Below are 21,791 nucleotides of genomic sequence, written 5' to 3' on the forward strand. Positions count from 1 at the left end.
GAATTTTGAGGAAAAAAATGAATTGAATCCATTTTGGAATAAGGCTGTAACATAACAAAATGTGGAAAAAGTGAAGTGCTTTCCGGATGCACTGTATCTATCAATCAAGCCAGATGAAAGTAACCAGTTACCTAAGCTTAAACTTTGACAAAACAGAAGTCATTGTACTTGGCCCCAAACACCTCCGAAACTCATTATCTAAAGATATAGTTACTCTAGATGCCATTGCTCTGGCCTCCAGCACCACTGTAAGGAACCTCGGAGTTATCTTTGATCAGGATATGTCCTTTAACTCCCACATAAAACAAACTTAAAGGACTGCCTTTTTTCATTTATGTAACATTGCAAAAATCAGGTACATCCTGTCTCAAAATGATGCCGAAAAACTAGTCCGTGCATTTGTTGCTTCTAGGCTGGATCATTGCAATTCCTTATTATCAGGCTGTCCCAATAAGTCCCTTAAGATCCAGAATGCTGTCGCACATGTACTGACAAGACCTAGGAAAATAGATCATATTTCTCCAATATTAGTTTCTCTGCACTGGCTCCCTGTAAAATACAGAATATAATTTAAAATCCTTCTCCTCACCTACAATTCAATTCCATTCAATTTTATTTATATAGCTCCAATTCACAACAGAAGTTATCTCATTGCACTTTTCCTATAGAGCCGGTCCAGACTGTAGTCTTTATAATAGTATTTACAGAGAGCTAACAAATCCCACCATGAGCAAGCACTTGGCAAAAAACTTCCTTTTAAGAGGCAGAAACCCCGAGCCAAACCAGATTCTAATCATAAGCTTTATCAAAGAGGAAAGTCTTAAGCCTACTCTTAAATGTGGAGATGGTGTCAGCCTCCCGAACCCAAACTGGGATCTGATTCCACAGGAGAGGAGCTTGATAGCTGAAGGCTCTTGCTCCCATTCTACTTTTGGAGACTCTAGGAATCACAAATAACCCTACATTCTGGGATTGTGGTGTTCTAGTTGGGTAATATGATGGTGACTGACCATTAAGAGCTTTGTAGGTGAGGAGAAGGATTTTAAATTCTATTCTGGATTTTACAGGGAGCCAGTGCAGAGAAGCTAATATTGGAGAAATATGATCTCTTTTCCTAGTTCTTGACAGTACACATGATGCAGCATTTTCGATTAACTGGACAGTCTTAAGGGACTTATTCGTGCAGCTCTTAGTGGTCAGGCACCATCAAGAGCTTCTTCTTTTCCTTTCGGCTGTTCCCTTTCAGGGGTCGCCACAGCGAATCATGTGCCTGCATCTAACCCTGTCCTCTGCATCCTCTTCACTCACACCAATTAACTTCGTGTCCTCTCTCACTACATCCATAAATCTCCTCTTTGGTCTTCCTCTAGACCTCCTGGCAGCTCCAACCTCAGCATCCTTCTACCAATATATTCACAGTCTGTCCTCTGAACATGTCCAAACCACCTCAATGTGGCCTCTCTGACTTTATCTCCAAAACATCTAACATGAGCTGTCCCTCTGATGTCCTCATTCCTGATCCTGTCCATCCTCGTCACTCCCAAAGAGAACCTCAACATCTTAGGCTCTGCTACCTCCAGCTCTGCCTCTTGTCTTTTCTTCAGTGCCACTGTCTCTAAGCTGTACAACATCACTGGTCTCACCACCGTCTTGAACACCTTTCCTTTCATTCTTGCTGATACTCTTTTATCACACAACACACCTGACACTTTTCTCCACCCGTTCCAACCTGCTTGCACTCGCCTCTTCACCTCTTTTCCACAGTCTCCATTGCTCTGAACCGTTGACCCTAAGTACTTAAAGTCCTGCACCTTCTTTCCCTCTGCACCCTGTAACCTCACCGTTCCACCTGGGTCCCTCTCATTGATGCACATGTATTCTGTCTTACTGCGGATAAGCTTCATTCCTCTGTTTTCCAGAGCAGACCTCCATCTCTCTAGATTTTCCTCCACCTGCTCCCTGCTCTCACTACAAATCACAATGTCATCCGCAAACATCATAGTCCATGGAGATTCCTGTCTAACCTCATCTGTCAGCCTGTCCATCACCAGAGCAAACAAGAAGGGGCTCAGAGCCGATCCTTGATGCAGACCCACCTCCACCTTGAACTCCTCTGTCACACCTACAGCACACCTCACCACGGTCTTACAGCTCTCATACATGTCCTGCACCACTCTAACATACTTCTCTGCCACTCCAGACTTCCTCATACAATACCACAGCTCCTCTCTCGGCACCCTGTCATACGCTTTCTCTAAATCTACGAAGACACAATATAACTCCCTATGACCTTCTCTGTACTTCTCCATCAGCATCCTCAATGCAAATACTGCATCTGTTGTACTCTTTCTAGGCATGAAACCATATTGCTGCTCACAAATGCTCACCTCTGCCCCTAGCCTAGCTTCCACTACTTTTTCCGACAACTTCATTGTATGGCTCATCAGCTTTATTCCTCTGTAGTTGCCACAGCTCTGCACATCTCCCTTGTTCTTAAAAATTGGCACCAGTACACTTCTCCTCCATTCCTCGGGCACCCTCTCACTCTCCAAAATCTTGTTAAACAACCTTTCTTCTCTTCATCCTCTTCAACGTCCTCCTCACTTCACTCTTGCTAATCTTTACTACTTCCTGCTCCACACCAGTCACCACCTCTTCTACTCTTCGTTCCCTTTCATTTTCCTCATTCATCAACTCTTCAAAGCACTCCTTCCATCTTCCCATCACACTCCTGGCACCTGTTAATACATTTCCATCCTTATCTTTAATCACCCTAACCTGCTGCACATCCTTCCTATCTCTATCTCTTTGTCTGGCCAACCGGTACAAATCCACCTCTCCCTCTTTAGTGTCCAACCTAGCATACAAGTCCTCATATGCTCTTTGTTTGGCCTTTGCCACCTCTACCTTCACCTTACGCTGCATCTCCCTGTACTCCTGTCTACTCTCTTCAGTTCTCTCAGTGTCCCACTTCTTCTTAGCTAACCTCTTTCTCTGTATAAACTCCTGTACTTCCTCGTTCCACCACCAAGTCTCCTTGTCCACTTTCCTCTTTCCAGATGACACACCGAGTACCTGTCTCCCTGATCACAGTAGCTGTAGTGGTCCAGTCATCTGGGGGCACTTCCTGACCACCCAGAGCCTGTCTCAGCTCCTCCCTGAAAACTACACAACATTCTTCCTTTTTCAACTTCCACCACTTCATCCTCTGCTCTGCCTTTGTCCTCTTCATCTTCCTCACCACCAGAGTCATTTTACACACTACCATCCTGTGTTGTCTGGCTACACTCCTCCCCCTTTACAGTCACTGGTCTCTTTCAGATTACAACGTCTACACAAGATGTAGTCCACCTGAGTGCTTCTACCTCCACTAACAGTAGTCCATTTCCCCTGCAGGTCAACAGTACCGCTGGCGGTCATTGTTAACCCGGGCCCCGACCGATCCGGTATTGAAGTCATTTTCATGATTCGCATTTTTAATTTGGCATGTGTTTTACGTCGGATGCCCTTCCTGACACAACCCTCTGCATTTATCCAGACTTGGGACTGGCACAAGAAGACACTGGCTTGTGCCCCCTTGTGGTTGCATTACCATCAAGAGCTCATAGTACCTTATTATCCCACTAGAACACTGCACTCCCAGAATGCAGGGTGACTTACCTAGAGTCTCCAAAAGTAGAATGGGAGCCAGAGCCTTCAGCTATCAAGATCCTCTCCTGTGGAATCAGATCCCAGTTTGGGTTCGGGAGGCAGACACCATCTCAACATTTAATGTTTCAAATTTGCGCAATATAAATATAATTTAATTGAATATACTGAACTAGTGATATAAGTGTAAAGTTTTATTCTTGGAACTGCATTTAAACATTTTTTGACTCAAACGCTGCCATGCCATGTGATATTCTACTTAAGTACACTTTAAGAACAAATATTACGGGGACCACTACAGAAAATTGCAGATGAGCATTTAATATCCAGGAATTCTCATTATAGACACTAACATTTCCGTGTAATAAATTGGCCACAATATAGCTCATTGAACAATTTGAGAAGAAGGCATTGTCCTCTTTTTCCGGCACACCACCAAGTCATTGGTACCGCTACGTGGATGACACCTTTGTGAAGATCAAGAAACAAGACTTGGAAGCGTACTCAGAGCATATCAATACTGTGGACCCCAACATCAAGTTCACACGAGAGGATGCCAAAGAGAACCACCTGGCCTTTCTTGATTGTTGTACACTCAGAGGAGAGGACGGAAAGCTCCAGATAGAAGTGTACAGGAAACCAACACATACGGATCAATACTTGCTCTTTGACTCACACCATCCATTGCAGCACAAGCTGGGTGTAATCCGGACCTTACAACATAGAGCCCTAGAAGTGCCCACTGGCTCAGAGGGTAAGAAGAAGGAGGAAAGGCATGTCCAGAATGCTCTCTCACCCTGTAGTTATCCTACTTGGGCTCTCAACAAAGTTTAAAAAGCCAAAAAACAGGACAAAAGGGAAACAGAACCAAGAAGGAATGGTGTCTCCATCCCTTATGCATCTGGACTGTCTGAAAAACCACAAAGGATCTTTAGACAGCACGATGTTCCTGTTTTCTTCAAACCAGGCAACACTTTAAGACAGAAACTCGTTCATCCTAAGGACAAGATGCCCACACAAAAACAGAGCAATGTAGTTTAATCAGTTTATTGCATCTAAAAGCTACAAACCACACATTTGAAGACAGGGAGGTGAAGACTAAGTAGAGAGAAGAGTTGGTTTGAAAGAGGAGTCAAAGAAGCCATTTTTGTGAAAAAAGAAAACCCCTCTTTAAACAGAAACGGTGGTCTGAGATTCAATTTGCCAACTGTTTACCACAGTGTATTAACACCATGGTCAAGCCAATCATATGCTAATCAGGTACTTAACAGTGATGAGGGAGGTGCAGCCAGAAAACAGTAGGCCTGATTACTGGGCTATCATGGAAACAAAAGAAGGTCAGTTTCAGGTGAAACTAGGCAGGGTAAACAGCACTCAGGAAGACTCCTTCCTGAGGGAGGGGGTTTGTGTGTGTGTGTGTGTGTGTGAGACAGATAATGAGGAGGAAGATTGTGTGTTTAGTCTCTCCTCCTTCAGTTAAACTAATCTAGAGAGTCAGTTAATTGTCTTTAAATTTTGCTGTTGCTCCAGTAGCATGACGAGACATATATCTCCTCCGGGGAGAAAAGTTCTTGTTCTGTCTGGTATCCAAATTGGCACATTTATTGTTTGATAGGGGAGAAAGCCAGTTTCCCAAATCTGTAGGTTTGAACAAAGTTTTATTCAAAACTCCCCCCCATGGAATTCCACAGGGTCATAAATGGTGATGCAGTGTGTCGGGGAGACATACACCCCATTGTTCTCACTACAATAAAAATGGAGTGAAATGTCTTATTACTGTCACAGACACTCCAGGTTCCACCATCAGCCAGTCTCAGTGCACTCCATCACCAGAATACTAATCACACACACCTGCTCCCCATCAACACCTGATCACAAACAGGATAAAAGCACACCACTCACCTCAGTCAGTTGTCCGGTCTTGTTAGTACCAAGAAGGACTCGATTCCACTCCATTCTACTCCAGCCTGTTTCCACTCCAGTGTGTCCTCCCCATCTCCGCACATTCATCGCCAGTGTGGGAGTTGCCAGCCTTCCTCGGGTGTTCTCCCGGTTCCCGAACATCTACTAATCCACTACCAACAAACCAGTAAGACAAAGGACAGTATCTGTGGACATCATTCCTACTATAGATAACCCATAACCTCACCTCGTACCTGCATACTGTGTTGGCTGTGCTGTAATCCCAATACACCACCATCTGTTTCCATATCGGTGTCTCCTGCCTCTCTGTCTGTAACAATTATATAACATAACTACAATTTTTTCTGATATAAAATTGAGGCAAAGACACCTTCCTCGGGGAACAAGGCATGCGAGGATTTACCCAAAGTGATGCTGACAGGACAGTATACAGGAGTACACACACAGCTCTGTGAGCAGGATGTGACTGACATCACCTGCATCAAACATATCCCGTGTGAGACTCAACTGCTTTCACTAAAGCTCCAGAATTGTGCCATCATTAGTGAATACAGAAGTCAAGCACAGCAAGAGACAATAAATTAAAGAATTCAAAATTCATCAAAGGATAATGTATTGTAGGTAGTCCAGTACAGACATCACATTACTGATCACTTACTACCAAAGATGAAGACTAAAGAGAATAAGAATTATGAGCTATAACACTGGATAAATATGGTCATTAAGGTTTCTTGAAGGCACATGATAAATGGATGAATGGATGGATGGATGATAAAGGCTGTTATTATGAGAAGTAATGTGACACCCATCTCACTATTTGCAACTAATGTTCCAAGACTTCTCAGTCTATAGTACCAGGCTTCACTGCTTTTATAACCAAATTATAATGGACCTCAGTAACTCCATAAGCCAATGGTAATGGCCCTCAACCAGCTGCAGGCCAGTAGTAATGTAGGATGACTCATCTGCTGGACCAATGAGCTGTAGGAGGCAGTGAACTGAACATATGGTGTTGGCAGGGGACCTCTGCAGCTGAACAGGTGGGACTGGGATCATACCAGTGGTTTTACATCACAGTTTATGTGGTAGTTTAGGTGTTATCACTTCCTGGTTTATTTTGGTGGTATTCTTCTTCCCTTGTGTGTCTTGTGTTTTTACTTCCTGTCTGTCTTTTCCCTCCAGTCTTGATTGTTGGTCCTCCCTTGATTGTTGGCTCCTGTGTCTCGTTGTCTCACCTCCCCTAGGGTATTTAGTCTGGGTCTTTTCTTTGTTCTGTGTTGTATCATTGTTGTACACATGGTGTTGTTCCTGCTAAGCGTATCTACCGTGAGTTTGTATTGGATTTTTTGTTCTCCCGTGGACCTTGTTTGTAGTTTGGATTTTGGATTCTTGGATTTGGCCTGCTCCCCTGTGAACTGTGTTCCCACCTTTGACTCACTCCCCTGCTTTCACCTATGCTAGCCGGTACTTATCTGCCTTTTGTCTGCTCATTACCTGTCTGCTTACTGTTCTGCCCGTACTTGCCTGCATACCACCCCACAATAAACATGGTAGTCATCCGGCTACTTTTCCCTGAGACAGCTTCCTCGTCATCTGCTTTTGGGTCCACTTACCTCCATACAGCACCCCTTATGACAGTTTACAAATCATGCTGCTGTGCTTCATGGTCAGACTCTTGAAACTTGCTTGAGTTGTGTTATCTATGACACTGAACATATGTTGAACTAATATCAACAGACTTTTAACATTAATCTGCCCTTAAACTGCATTACCATACAACGGTAATGTAACATTATAAATTCAGACTTGATGTTCACTGTGATGCATTACACAACTCAAGCAAGTTTCAAGAGTCTGCTAATTGATTTTCGTAACATGCAGAAATGAATGGAAACCAATAACTGCCAGCAAGTGTAGGGGAAAAAATACATCAAAAATATCTAAATGAGTGGATCATTCAAAAATGCTCAACCAAAGTATTAAGTATTCATGATTTGTAGTTTAGTAGTTGCAAACACAGTGGTGTGGACCCTTTTTAAAGGATCACTTTGGGAAATACACTTGCATGGCATCTTATTCACAGCCAGGTGAGGAGATGGATATCAGTGCTGGACGCAGAGAGATGAAAGGACACGTTTAGCTTCGCTTGGCAAAAAGAATTAAGCAGAGGGAAAGCCTAGCTCATCTAGTGCCATCACAAGTGGAGCTACACACCTTCCAACAGCTTCCAAACTGACATATTTATGTTGTATATGTACCCATATGCCATCCAGCTTACAAAGATAGCAAACAAATATATATCTGAAAATGTGTTCTCGTAAAGGAAAGCTACAGTTTATTACAACTTTGGTTTTCGTTTGTAGCTCTGTCTATTATTTCTATCAGTTATAATCACATTGTATTCACCAAAATAAATGTGATGTCATCGTGTTCCCAGATCTCAGCAATTAACATGGTGAGTAGAATTTTATCATACCTGATAACAATGATGGTCAGACCTATATAAATAAAACCTAATTTGTCAAAAAACAACAACATAGTTTTCCTTGAAGGAATGATTAATAATTAGTGTAGAGCTTAGCAGAGAGTTGTAGTGCCCTATGATGGCCTATATGTTTTATTGCTTGCTTATCAGCCTTCAGTTCTAGAAAAAATTTAAAATAAATTTTTTTTTTCTACAAATATCAACCTTAGGAGGTTTTACATTATCAGACTTCAAATTCATATTAGCTGAATGCTACTTAAGCCCAAAGTAATGTAATGTGATATTACCTTTATTTTCATCCAGGGTTTTGCATATATTCTCCTTGTCTTAGGAGTTCTAACAATTCCTCACCCAAAACAAGCTGTAAACTGACAAGTGCAATACAATAATCCTTTTAAACTCTGATAAATAAACCAGGACACATCATTCTCTAGCCATATGTTGCTCATTCAGACACACCATTTTCCTAAATATCTCAGCAGCAGACTGGCACTGAGCTCAAACAACCCTGACTGATCACACACTCTCCCATCTGTTGGCATGTTATCTGTACTCCATTCACATTGTAATCACTGACACTCAGAAATGTTAATTATGACCCTTGCACAACATTACCATTATCACCCATGACCTCTGGTAGCCGACATAATTGGCCAGCTGTCACTGACACTGACAAAGCTGAATAGATTTTTATGATGGGTTTAGAGGACAGTTTTAATTACAGACCTGATCTGGATAATTGAATGATGCCTGGGACTAAGAGAGCACAGGAAATGTAGACAATTACCCAATAACAATATAGAGGCAGCTTTGTAGTGAGTGGTGACTGACAAGGTACCACTGAGTTTAGAAACTGTCCTGTTACTTGAATTTCACAGGCCTGATCCCTGATAACAGTGACTGTTACTGAGCAAGATGCTGAAACTCTATTAACTCTAATTAACTCTATCTGTCTCTGTCCAGGTAATCGTCCCTGTATCGTGCTAACAGGCCGTGTCCATCCTGGTGAGTCCAATGCCAGCTGGGTGATGAAGGGTACCCTAGAGTTTCTGTGCAGCAGTGACCCGGTGGCCCAGAGTCTGAGGGAGGCCTTTGTCTTCAAGATTATCCCCATGCTCAACCCAGACGGAGTCATCAATGGCACGTGAGTGGGAGGCATGGACAGTGCTGGATGCAGGACTCAAAGAAAATCCACACCACACATTTAAACCCAAATTACATGTTGATATGACAAACTGCAGCAAAGAGACAACTTAGACAACAATTGGGTCATCTAAATTTTTTATTTTTTATTTTTTTGCATAAAACTGCGTAACAATAATATCTGACGAGATTAAATAATTGGATAATTTCCCAGGTGTAAATTCAAATAGTCAAAATGTAATTTAACTGAAGGCTCACTTAGTGCAATAGTGCAATATTAAAAACCTATCTAGCCATGCTGCTTTTTTTTCAAAGACTTTGCCCTTTTAACAAGCACTTGAAAAGCCATTACCTCTGTGAGTCTAAAATACACCTTAAATAAATAACAGTTCAGTCAGCCAACTCATGTGGAATAGATTTCTACTTGAATGTAGAATATGTACAGCATTAATGCTTGGCATTTAGTCTCTGACCTTGTCACTCCCCACAAGGAAACATCAAGTTCTGCACAGCAGGGAGTGACGATCTTAACTTCTCCCTCTAGGGAAAGCTAGAGTCAAAGCATACAAGTGGATGCTGGGAAGGGCTTTTGAAATGCTATATGAACAGCAGCAGCAGCAGCATCACAGATTTCAGGTCAGAATAAAATAGAGAGTAGAGCTGATGGCTTAAGTACATCGCCGTGATGAAAAGGGTGTGTAGGATATGTTGCATTTAGAGACGTACATCATGTGAGTGTAACGGTGACTCAATCTGGGCTGTTGGAACTAATCAATCAATGTGTGCACCGTCAAAGTATCACACACACACACTAATGAAGTCCTTGTAGGTTTTGTCACATTTGTCTTTATTAAATCACCTGTTGCATTATGAGTGGAAGTACGTGTGTGTGTGTGTGTGGATATGTGAGCCAGTTTGCATTCTAACTGAACTTTCCTTCTTGTGTCTGAAGGTTTTCTGAGTAGTGATGTGATCACTGCTGAGTGTTTAAAGAGTTAGACTCTCTCAATTCAAGAAATTGGGAAATTAATCGGGAAATAAAAACAAAAAGAAGATATGTGCTATTAAAATATATACAGATAAGTAAGATAAGAATAATGACAATAATAAAAATAACTATAGACTTGCAGTTAAAAAATACAAATAAATTAAAACTATATAAACACTGCAACGTTTTTTAAGTGAGTGTGAATGTGTGTGCGCGTGTGTGCGTGTCCTCAGGTTGTGGCATGTTGATACATATTGGGCAGCAGGATCGGCCCTGTCTCCTTCTCCTAGGAGTATTTTTAATTTTGAGAGCTCTTTGAAATCTGAGATTACAGAGTTGAACTTGTTAAAGTAAACATTCCTTATTTCATTGAATGTTTTACATTGTAGGAGGAAGTGCATCTTCTGTCTCAACTTCACCTGTCCAACAGTGACCACATGTTCTGTTTTCTTTTGGCTGCCAGGATTTTTTGTGTTTTCCTTTTTCTATTGCCAGTTTGTGGTCACTGAACCTGTACTTGGTCAGGATCTGTCTCTGCTTTCTGTCTCTAACAGCAGAGAGATATTCTGTCAGTTCATCATTTCTCTTTTGACCCAGATAACTTTCAGGTCTGTTATGGTTATACCAAGGTAGTTTTAACTCATACTATGTTCAATGATATGATTATTAATGGTAATCTGGTATTTGTCCTCCTGGCATCTGGGGCATTTAGGAAAAATCACTACATTAGATTTCTTCATATTTACTGCCAGGGCCCAGGTCTGACAGTACTTTTCTACTATGTCCAGCTGTTCCTGTAGTCCTTGTTCAGTAGAAGACAGTAGAACAAGGTCATCAGCGTAAAACAGAGATTTCACCTCTCTGTCTAGGATGGAGAGAATTCAGTTTGGTTGTACAGCACATCTATTTTCCAATTACACTGATTTAACCAGATGATACATTTGGCCCCCTATACCACAATGTAAAAGTCTGTAATAGAGCCCTTCATGCCAAATAGAGTCGAAAGCTTTCTCTAAGTCAATAAAACAAGCAAATATCTTACTATTTTTTGTTTGGTGTACATGTTTGTTAAAGTGTGAAGGGTGTATTAATGGTTGGTGGTGCAGTGTTTTGGGAGGAAGCAAATTTGATTTTTACTCAAGATGGAGTGTTCTTCATGGAAATCTAGTATTCTTTTCTTTAGAATACTACAGAATAGTTTACTTAGACAACTGCTGACACAGATGCCACGGTAGTTACCAGGGTCTGATTTGTCCCCACTCTTATGAATGGGGGAAAGGAGCCCTTTGCACCAGATGTCTGGAAAACATCCTGACTGTAGTACGATATTGAACAACTTCAGCACTGCACCCTGCATCTCTGGGGTGCTGCATTTGAGCATTTCGTTTTTAATGCTGTCTGGACCACAAGCTTTTCTTGGCTGGAGAGATTTTGTCTGTGTGGTCAATTCTTCCAAGTAACTGTGAAATCAAGGAGGTTTTGGTTGTCTTTAATTGTTTCTTCTAATGTTTGGAGTTTTTCTTTTATAATACATTGATCTGATTTAATTAGATTTATTGGTATGTGTTTGTACATATTTTCAAAATGTGATTTTGATCAATGGCGTTTTCATTATCTTCAAGTTTCTTGTGGGTATAATTTTATTTTTTGTTCCTAATTGTATGTTTATACTTGTTTCAAGTTTCATTGTACCTAATGCGTAAGGCTGGGTTGTTTGGTTGGTAATGTTTTTCATTTGCTATTTTTCTCAAGTCTTGAGATAAAACCATTTGTCGGCGTTTTGCTTTTTAACAGGCTTCCGTTTTTGTTTAAGGTTAGCTTTAATAGCTGCCTTATGAAATATCATATTGTTATCATCGATAGCCTTTTTTACACCATCTCTGGTAGGGACATATTGATTTTGGTTATATACTGATTTGTCATTCATCAGATCAGGTGAGTTCAAGGCCATGGTGAATTTGTCTCCACTGTCTTGGGCCAATCTATAAGTAGGGTTTAATTTATACACCTTACTGGGTTCCCTTTTTGTGTCACTCCTTTGACCTGAGAGTTTAAAGAACACATTTATTTGGTTGTGGTCTGAAAGAGGGGATTGCTGTCTTACAGTGAATGCACTGATAGTGGAGGGGTCCATGTCAGTGATTGCATAGTCTACTACACTAGACCCAAGAGCTGAGGAGTATGTGAATCTCCTTAAAGAATCCCCTCTGAACCTACCGTTAACTATGGACAGGCCTGACAGAGTTGCACTACCTCCCTGCAACTTTGCTTTATTTTAGAGTAAAGGTTGTTCTGCTCTTGCGTATGTTTTTTAATTTTATAGAGGGCACCGTGATTTCATTATATCTTGGAGGACAGTGAGTGAGAAGATCATTTTGACACCATGTTTCTGTTAACACAATTACATCAACATCTCTGATAGATTTCATGAATTCAGGGTTTCTACTCTTCAGCTCAAAGGTTGAGGAGTGGAGACCCAAAATATTCCAGCAGCTGATATGAAATGAGCACATTAAAACAATCAAAATGAACCTGTATAGTGAGACAAATATAAAAACACCTACAAATTTCTGTACATTTACAATACTGAATAATAATTTTACATGGATTACATGAAGGCATGTACTGTTTTCACTAATATTATCATTGTACTGACTACTACTATTGCTATTGTTCTGTTTCTCAAGTGAGAAGGTGTTTTGAGTATGTGTCTTAGCTGAACAGAAGCTGGGTGCACAGGGTGTGCAGCATCTCCCTGATGTCTCCTAGCTCAGAGGTAGCAGGGGGAGGGACTGTGGCAGTATGCTGGTCTACAACTGCAGCATAGCTCCGCTGCTGTCGTGGGGAGGGGGACCGGGAGCAGCTGCATAGCTCTGCTGCTGTAGGTGGGGAAGGGGAAAAGAGGCAGCTGATGGGGTGGTGATCCTGGGATGGTGATGGGGAAGAGGAGGTCTGGGATGGTTTCTAAAGCTAGTAGTAGAGGAGGGGGTGGGGGCATTGTGTCCCCACAACAACATTAAAAGAACTGCAGGCCTCACTTGCCTCAGTTAAGGTCAGTGTTCATGACTCCACCATAAGAAAGAGACTGGGCAAAAAAAAAAACAGCCCCAGACCATCACACTAACACCACCATATTTTACTGTTGGTATGATGTTCTTTTTCTGAAATGCAGTGTTACTTTTATGCCAGATGTAATGGGACACACACCTTCCAAAAAGTTCAACTTTTGTCTAATCAGTCCACAGAGTATTTTCCCAAAAGTCTTGGGGATCATCAAGATGTGTTCTGGTAAAAATGAGACGAGCCTTAATGTTTTTGCTCAGCAGTGTTTTGGTCTTGGAACGCTGCCATGCAGGCCATATTTGAACAGTCTTTTTCTTATGGTGGAGTCATGAACACTGACCTTAACTGAGGCAAGTGAGGCCTGCAGTTCTTTGGATGTTGTTGTGGGGTCTCTGAATGGCTGAAGAACAAAATGAAGACTTTGGAGTGGCCTAGTCAAAGTCCTGACCTCAATCCTATTGAGATGCTGTGGCATGACCTTAAAAAAGCATTTCATGCCCAAAAACCCTCCAATGTGGCTGAATTACAACAATTCTGCAAAGATGAGTGGGCCAAAATTCCTCCACAGCGCTGTAAAAGACTCATTGCAAGTTATCGCAAACGCTTGATTGCAGTTGTTGCTGTTAAGGGTGGCCCAACCAGTTATTAGGTTTAGGGGGCAATCACTTTTTCACACAGGGCCATGTAGGTTTGGATTTTGTTTTCCAATCTTTCCCGTGGCATGTATTGTCTCTAACCTCTTTTCTAAGACTACAATTTAGCCATAGCCTTAGCGAATGATCCGTCTGGAGCTGTGTTATTGGGAATAAAGGTACAACAATATTCACTTATAAAAGCACATACCCCTCCTTTCTCTGCTAGCAGCCAATCCAAAGCTTGTCTGTTCTGCCATGTCATTGCACTAGTTGCTGATAGCTGCTCTCCTAATGCACTTAAAGCATCGTGTAGTTGATGAATGTCTGTTGGTTATAATAGACATAATTAATCCATTCAGTGTTTTTGTTAGTGGTTATCCATGGTATTATAGATGCAAATCCTGATATTACCTCATTCATAGCTTTTTAAACCATTTGGAATACCTCTAGGTTGACCAATGCTACAGTATCTATGGTGATCCGAGGATAGGATTATAGGCTCGAACAGTTCTATGGTGTGCTTTCATTGGATCTTCATGTAAGGCCTCAAAAGGAAGGGTAATCATTGCTATCACTGCTGGCACTCTTGCATATCTACTTGACCAACCTGTAGGAAGAGTGGGCCGTATGAGTTTAATCACATAGCCAAAATTGATCTGCAATTGCTTGAGTTTGGTGATGATATGGGCATGCTGGAGGTGATATCATAGAATACATTGAGTCTGTCCCCACTTATCTACAGTCCCATATTTAGGCCACGTAATTCCACACAACTATCTTCTATTATCTAGTGTTATTAGCACTGTCAATTCCGTGATATCATCAGTAAGGATTTGAGGTGATATGTCAGCTTTCCATACTAGTGCATCAATTGGATAGGGCCAGAAGGGCAATGGTTCTTAAATACTTCATTTTCTATCTGCTGGTAACTTTACAGCACAATTCTAGATATCTCTTACACAGCCTTGTGATGAGTTAAATTGATACGGCCAATAGAAACAAGCTTGATATTTGGACATCCATTTCTGATGTGGTTTATCAAACACTCACTCATCTTTGTAGCATCCTATATTTAGATCTTTGGAATGAATTTGATGCTCTGGCCGTTCACAAGTGTTTAACTGAGTCATTGTCCAAGACCAAGCACCGGTTGGGGTCTGTATTGCTACAAAGCTACCATTACCATTTTGTTTGTATAGCATTCCCTTTCAATTTAGAGATATTATTGTCTGGTTGCTCAGGCATCATTAATACTATGGCTGCCATTAAACAATTTTCCATCAAATGGGATAGAGTCAAATTGTCAGTTTTTAGAGGATTATAATTTTAATTTAGTCCATATATAGAGTCTCTTGTTGGTAAGGGTCCCTCTTCGGTTTTGTATAACACTGAGCTCACTAGCCCCCACAACAGGGCCTCTGGTTGGGTTGTCCACTTCCCTTGGTCCACTAACTAGTTTTCTAGTTGTACTTGTACTGTGTCTGTTAGTGGTTCATAGCTTTTATCAGGAAAGTCACTTTCTATGTTAAGGCTGCTAACTGGTCTCTTTAAGTCTCCTAGTCTTTCTAACAAGCGACCGGCTTCTACCCCTTTCTGCCAAGGTGATCCCTGTATTGTGCATGCCTCTTTGGCACACACTGCTTGAAATCTGTGTGTATTATCGTGAGGTGTTAAACAACATGTTATCTCAGAATCAATTAACCAGTGTTCTGCAATCCTCATCAATAGCTTCCCATCCCTTAGTCCCACAATTACTTCAGTTTCCCATAAGTTTTCAAGACAAGGTACAGATTCAGCTAAAGCTGCAGCTAGACATGATACATCTGGAATTTTGCTGTTGCACCCTTCATCCAACCTTCGCCCCAGCCATTTGGTAACTCATGTGGTACTAATGATGTCGAGGGATTCAAAGTTGATTGTTGATTGCAGTTGCATCAACTGGACTGATTGGTTGATCCGCTTCAGCATGGGGACCAGCTGAAGTGGATCAACCAAAAAGCAGTTCTGTCCTCTATGACAAACATACACCTTATATTGATTTGACCATGTTGACATAGTCCATTGTAATTAAATGGACCTTGTGGTATTGGTTTATTTTATTTATATAGCGTCAATTCACAACAGAAGTTATATGTATATGTCTAATTGCCATGGTTATTCCTTTTCAGATGTTGTTTTTTATTATGTTTTTTTATGTTACACATCTACCCAATATTGCATCTACCTGTGCCTGCAATTTAGGTGACCATAATCCCATGTTTGTTATCTTTCTGATTACATCCCTCCTCGCGCAATGTTGAAAACCATGCGCCTCAGGAATCACAAGAGATAACAGATCAGCTGTACCTATACACAACCCATTATGAGACCTCTAAATTTGGTCAGGGCCTCCACAGTTCTATTTCAGCCTGCGATGCTGAATTTTGAATATCAAGGAGATCTTTTTCAGTAATGTCAGTTGTAAGGTTAACAACATAATAGCTTTAGGGTCAGCAGTGGCAGCAAACTTTGATGCCTCATCGGCTGCATTATTTCCTCTCGTTTGTACTGAATCATCTTTTTTATGCGCTTGACATTTTCAGTTTTCATGGAAGTATCATGGCTTCTATTAATGCTATAACTTGATCATGATGGCGAGTGCCATCTGTCTTTTTGAACCCCCTTGCTTTTAAAGTTGCCCCAAAAAGATTACACTGTGTGCATAAGCTGAGTCAGTAGAAATGTTAACCATGTGATCTTTGGCTAGTTTACATGCTTCAATTAAGACGATTAGTTCAGCTAATTGCAAAGAGCATGGTTGTGTACATGATTCTGCTTTTCTGGTCACTGTGGCGTTATCACTGTTGTGTAGTATGATGTATTACAGCATATCCAGCTTTTAAAACCTCTAGGTCTCGATAGCAGGACCCATCCACAAAAAATGTGAGTTCAGTCTTAGGGAAAGGAGTTCAGTTCTTAATTTAACAAAAGTCTGTACCTATGTTTCACAATCGTGAAAGGTTAACAACATAATAGCTTTAGGGTCAGCAGTGGCAGCAAAACTATGATGCCTCATCGGCTGCCTATGAGAACCTATATTTCACAATCGTGAAACATAGGTTCTCACAGCCTCACAATCGTGAGGCTGAGGCATCATGGGGATGAGCCATCAAATCGGTGGTGCTTACTGTCGCGCATGTTCATGTTCGCGTATTATATTGCATTAATCGAGTATATGTTTGTAACCTTTGATTGGTTAATACAAATTTACCTCTTTCTATCAGGTTTGTGATGTGAGTGGATAGTATAATAGTGATAGATGATGCTTTTTCATATCAAATGTGCTGCTGCTAGAGCTTGAAGGTGGTAAGCCTTGTTCTACAGGTGACAGGACAGTGGAATAATATGCTACTAGTTGTTTCTTTCCACCTACCCCTGTAGCTTGCATCAGAATCACTGTGGCGTGTTGCAGACGGTGTGAGACAAACAGATGAAATGGTTGATCATAATCTGGTAATGTGAGGATCTTGTTGGAGTAGGCTTTTTATTGCAATGAATGCCTGGTCTCCATCCTCAGTCCATTTTGCCTGAAGTTTGTCTGCTCCTGCAGCTTTTATCATGTTTCTTAAAGGTGCAGTTATTAATGTTTAATTCTCTATCCAGTCAGAACTATACCCCATTAACCCCAAGAATGTCATTAAGTGTCTCACTGTGATTGGTTTGGGAGCTTTAGATATGCCTTAGAGTTAAAATGGTGAAATATGTTTAGTACCATTTTGCAATACTCGAGACAGGTATTCTACTTTAGTTTGACAATGCTGTAGTTTTTGCTGGGAGGCCTTATCTTTTTGCCAGCTCTTGTAAGAGTAGATAGATAGTAGATAGAAGACTTTATGTCTTCATGACATTGTTCTTGTGTGTCTGAGCAACAAGTAAATCAACGTATTGGATTACAGTGCTGGTGACTTTATTTGGTAAATCATGCAAATCTTCTTTTAACACTTTGGTAAACACATGAGGGGCATGCTTAAAACCTTGGGCCAAGCGCTTATAAGTATATTGATTACCTTGATATGTAAATGCAAACAAGTGTTGAGACCTGGGACTAAGTGGCACACTGAAAAAAGCAGAGCAAAGATCAATGACTGTGTAATATTTAGAAGTTGGAGGAACATTAGTCAGCAGTGTGTGTGGATTAGGCACCTCTGCATCATAGTCTTCTACTACTTCATTTACCTCTCTGAGGTCATGTACCAGCCGGTACTTTGTTTTGTTTGCTTTTAAAATTGGGTGTATAGAAGTGTTAGCCTCTGAGTGAGTAGGAATAAGTACTTCTGCAGCCAATAGGCACTCCATTGTTTTAACAATACCTGGTTCAGCCTATGGTTTTATTGGGTACTGTTGTACTTTTAACATGTCATTAAACAAATCTTCGTCTTTGTTTATTGTAATTTGTTTAATTTGGTAATCTAACTACCTGAGGTGTAGCTACTGCAGAAAAAGATATCATGATTTTGATATAATTTTTATCTTGGCTATGCCATATTTGAGGGCACTGAGTTGGTTCCCATTTCTGCTGTTCTGCTTCTACTGTAATACCATTGAACCCAAATGTTTAGACTCAGTCAGGGTTTACTTTTAGGCTAATGTGTAGAAGAGCATTTGTTATTTTAAAATGGCCTTTCAAATATTTATTCTCAGATAAAGTTATAGTTCCTATAATGATAAGATGCTGCATCGATCTGAACATGTGATGGTTGTTTTTTAAGCCAATTTTCATTTCTTCTTTTGTTGTTTTCTGGTAGAATTGCAGGGTGCAGTGAGAGTCCAATGAAGGTTTTCTGGATTTTGGGATTTGTGCCATTATGAAGGGTTCCCAGTGGTGGCAGGCCTTGTAAATTTCTTCATTGATTTGTCCCAACCAGAACACAGTAGATTCTTTTTGTAATATTTTAGCAGTGTCATCTGGAACACATTGTCTTCTATGCATATCCCATCTATGCAGAGTATTTTGCATACAAGCTTGCACATTGCGTCGCATCCCAATAAACTGAGTGGTGTGTGTTCTGAGATTAGAATTGTTAGTTATTGTCTTTTCATTTACCTTGAGGGTAATGGGTTCTGAGGTGGGTATTAGCTGCGTGGTTCCCAAGAATCCGACTGTCTTGACAAATTGTCTTGACCAGGGGAGATGAGAGGCACATGAGGGTGACACACAAGTGTATGCAGCTCCAGTGTCAGCCATCATTGGTGTTTTTCTGCCTTCAATTTGAACTTGCAGCATAGGCTCTTTATCAGCTCCTTCTGAAACCAGTGGCAGCTGATGTTCCCCTTTCAGATCCTCTGGGCACCCCTAGTATCCGGAAGTAGGGCTCCCCCATAAATTGGAGGGGCCTCTTCCTTGGCCCTGAGGTGAGTTGGACATTCAATTCTGTGATGCCCCACATTCCCTGCATTGCAGCTGTTAGTTTGTGGGTCCACCTTGTCTTCCATAACCTCTTTGTCTGTTGTTGTAGCCTCCAGATCCTCCATATCTTTATGAGCCTAGTCTTTGTGGGGGACCTCCTCATCCCCTTCCTCCGTATTGGTGTGGAGGGCCATAGCTGTTTATCACTTGAGCTGGTCAAGCAGCAGGCTGGTCCAGGTAGACCTTTCACCACACTGCCTTGGAACATGCCTCTCTGCAAAGGATTTTGTTCTGGATTCTGGCCCAGTTCACATCTCCATTCCGTCTGAAAGATTGTGAACATATGCTCCTGGATTTTCCGCTTCTCCAATGAACTCGCCCCCCAGCATTACAGGTCTGATGCGTGCTGGGTACATGTACTGTATCTCAATCTGGCCCATAGTGTGTTATGGTATGGGTTGAACTGGTCCCCATCACAAGCTTTGGTACCCACTGCGGGGCCTCCTGCCCCGGTTGGGCCGCAGAACCGTCTGCTGGACCGTCTGCTGGGTCACAACACGCCACTGGACCATCTGCTGGGTCGCAGCACACCTGAATTCTGCCTGTGCCACCGGCCTCCTGTGACCTTCTGCCTGTGCAGCCGGCATTCCGCCAGGCCTCTAGATGGTTTTGATCTTCGTCACGGACCTCATGAGATGAGCTCCGCACCTGTCCGGCCCCGGGCCATCCTCCTGAGGTCCTCAGCTCCACACATACGCCCTTAGTCTACCACTTGGCCCTTGAAGTTTTGATTGTTAGTCCTTCCTTGATTGTTTGCACCTGTGTCTCATTGTCTCACCTCCTCTAGGGTATTTAGTCTGGGTCTCTTTCTTTGTTCAGTGTTGGATCATTGTTATTCCTGTCTGGTGTTGTTCCTGTCTTGCGTGTGTTCCTGACATTTGTGTGTATTGCCGTTTGGTGCACATTTCATTGTTCCTGGTTCCCGTGCTCAGTTCCCCGGCATAATTACTGTGAGTTCTGTTTTGGATTCTTTGTCTCTCTTGGACCGTGTCTGGATTCTGGATTTTGAACTTTGCCTGCTACCCTTGGATTTGGTTAGCCTCTCTTCCTTGTTTCCACCTCTGCCAGCCGGTAACCCATATTCTTGTACCTGGACCTGTATCTGCCTGTTTGCCTGTTACCTGTTTGTTGCCTGTCTGCCTGCCAGTCTGTCTGCCTTACCTATCTGTAAACCTCATCACCCCAATAAACACTGTAGCCATCCGGCTACTTCACCCTCATACCGCTTCCTGGTCATCTGCATTTGGGTCCACATACCACACCACCATACGACAGAGGGTATGTGGCGGAAGTGCTGGTGCAACCAGAATCAAGTAGCCACTTGTCTGGACTCAGAGATGAAGAGAGAATCTGTCATGGTTATGCTCTGGGATTTCCAGAATTTGCAAGGGTCTCGAAAGGATTCAGCTGTGATTGGACTTTGAAGTAAAAGATGGGTGTAAACTGACCCGATTAATTGGTCACGACCATGGTGTCTTCTGAGAAATAAGACAAGTCTGAAATGCAGGCATGACAGCGTTGGTCGAAGTGAAGGATAGAAGCGATGAATTTGGATCATCTGAGGAAACCGTAAGTAAGAACATGGCTTCTAAAGTTCAAGCAACATGAGGGATGCTATATCCGGAGCAGGGTGTGGATGCAGACTGACACCAAGTCTGTGGTAAGAGGAAGGTGGTGAAGATTTGAGCTGGCTTTTGGCTCTGAGAAGTGACGTTATCTGAAGAAGGGTGGAGGCCAGGCCCAGGCTGCCGGTTAGGAGTTTAGAAAAGAAGTTAATGCCACTAAGGTTTACATTTTTATGGTATGTGTTCTGATAGCCATTGCGGAATGGGTGTAGGCAACGAAATAAGTCATGGTAACAAGATCGAACAACGGGAAGGTTATGTGGTACTGGTCGTGAAAGCCAAAACGCTGACACTCGACTCTGTAGCCCCTCTAAAAAAGAAGATAATAAAACAAAGATGGTTAGCTCCATGGTATAACCCCCGATATTAAAGCAAACATCGTGAAAAATTAAAAGGACATGGCGTTCCACCAATCTGAAAGAATCTCATTTAGTCTGGCAAGATAGTCTTAAAACATGTAGGAAAGCCCTCCATAATGAGCAGCCTACTACCCATCATTAATTGAGGAAAATAAACAACTCCAGGTTTCTTTTCAACACTGTAGTCAAGCTGACAGAGTCACTGCTCTATTGAGCCATGTATTCCTATAGCCCTCAGTAGTAATGACTTCATGAGCTTCTTTAATGATAAAATGTTAAAATGAGGGTAGCGGACGATAACAGACTCAACAAACTAATCCGTAAGGCCAGGAAATAATTGTGCAATATTCTGTGTTAATACTGCTGTGCAATATACTCTTTTCAGTTTAAAATGCCCTATTTATTGATATTTATTCATACTTCTATTATTACTGTGCGAGTCTTGAGGGACTTATTCAGGGAGCCTGATAATAAGG

At 41.8% G+C, this 21,791-nt stretch overlaps 1 protein-coding gene across 1 annotated transcript in view; it reads left to right on the top strand.

Moving 5' to 3' along the window:
- Positions 1 to 21,791, top strand: part of LOC122875064 (cytosolic carboxypeptidase 4) — a 338,163-nt gene that overhangs the window by 221,491 nt on the left and 94,881 nt on the right. The window contains exon 21 of the mRNA XM_044193824.1: positions 9,020 to 9,200. Coding sequence (XP_044049759.1) covers positions 9,020 to 9,200 — 181 coding nt within the window. The remainder of the gene's footprint in view (positions 1 to 9,019; positions 9,201 to 21,791) is intronic.

This window comes from Siniperca chuatsi, linkage group LG4 (genome assembly GCF_020085105.1).
Source record: "Siniperca chuatsi isolate FFG_IHB_CAS linkage group LG4, ASM2008510v1, whole genome shotgun sequence".
In the NCBI taxonomy this organism is placed as follows: domain Eukaryota; kingdom Metazoa; phylum Chordata; class Actinopteri; order Centrarchiformes; family Sinipercidae; genus Siniperca; species Siniperca chuatsi.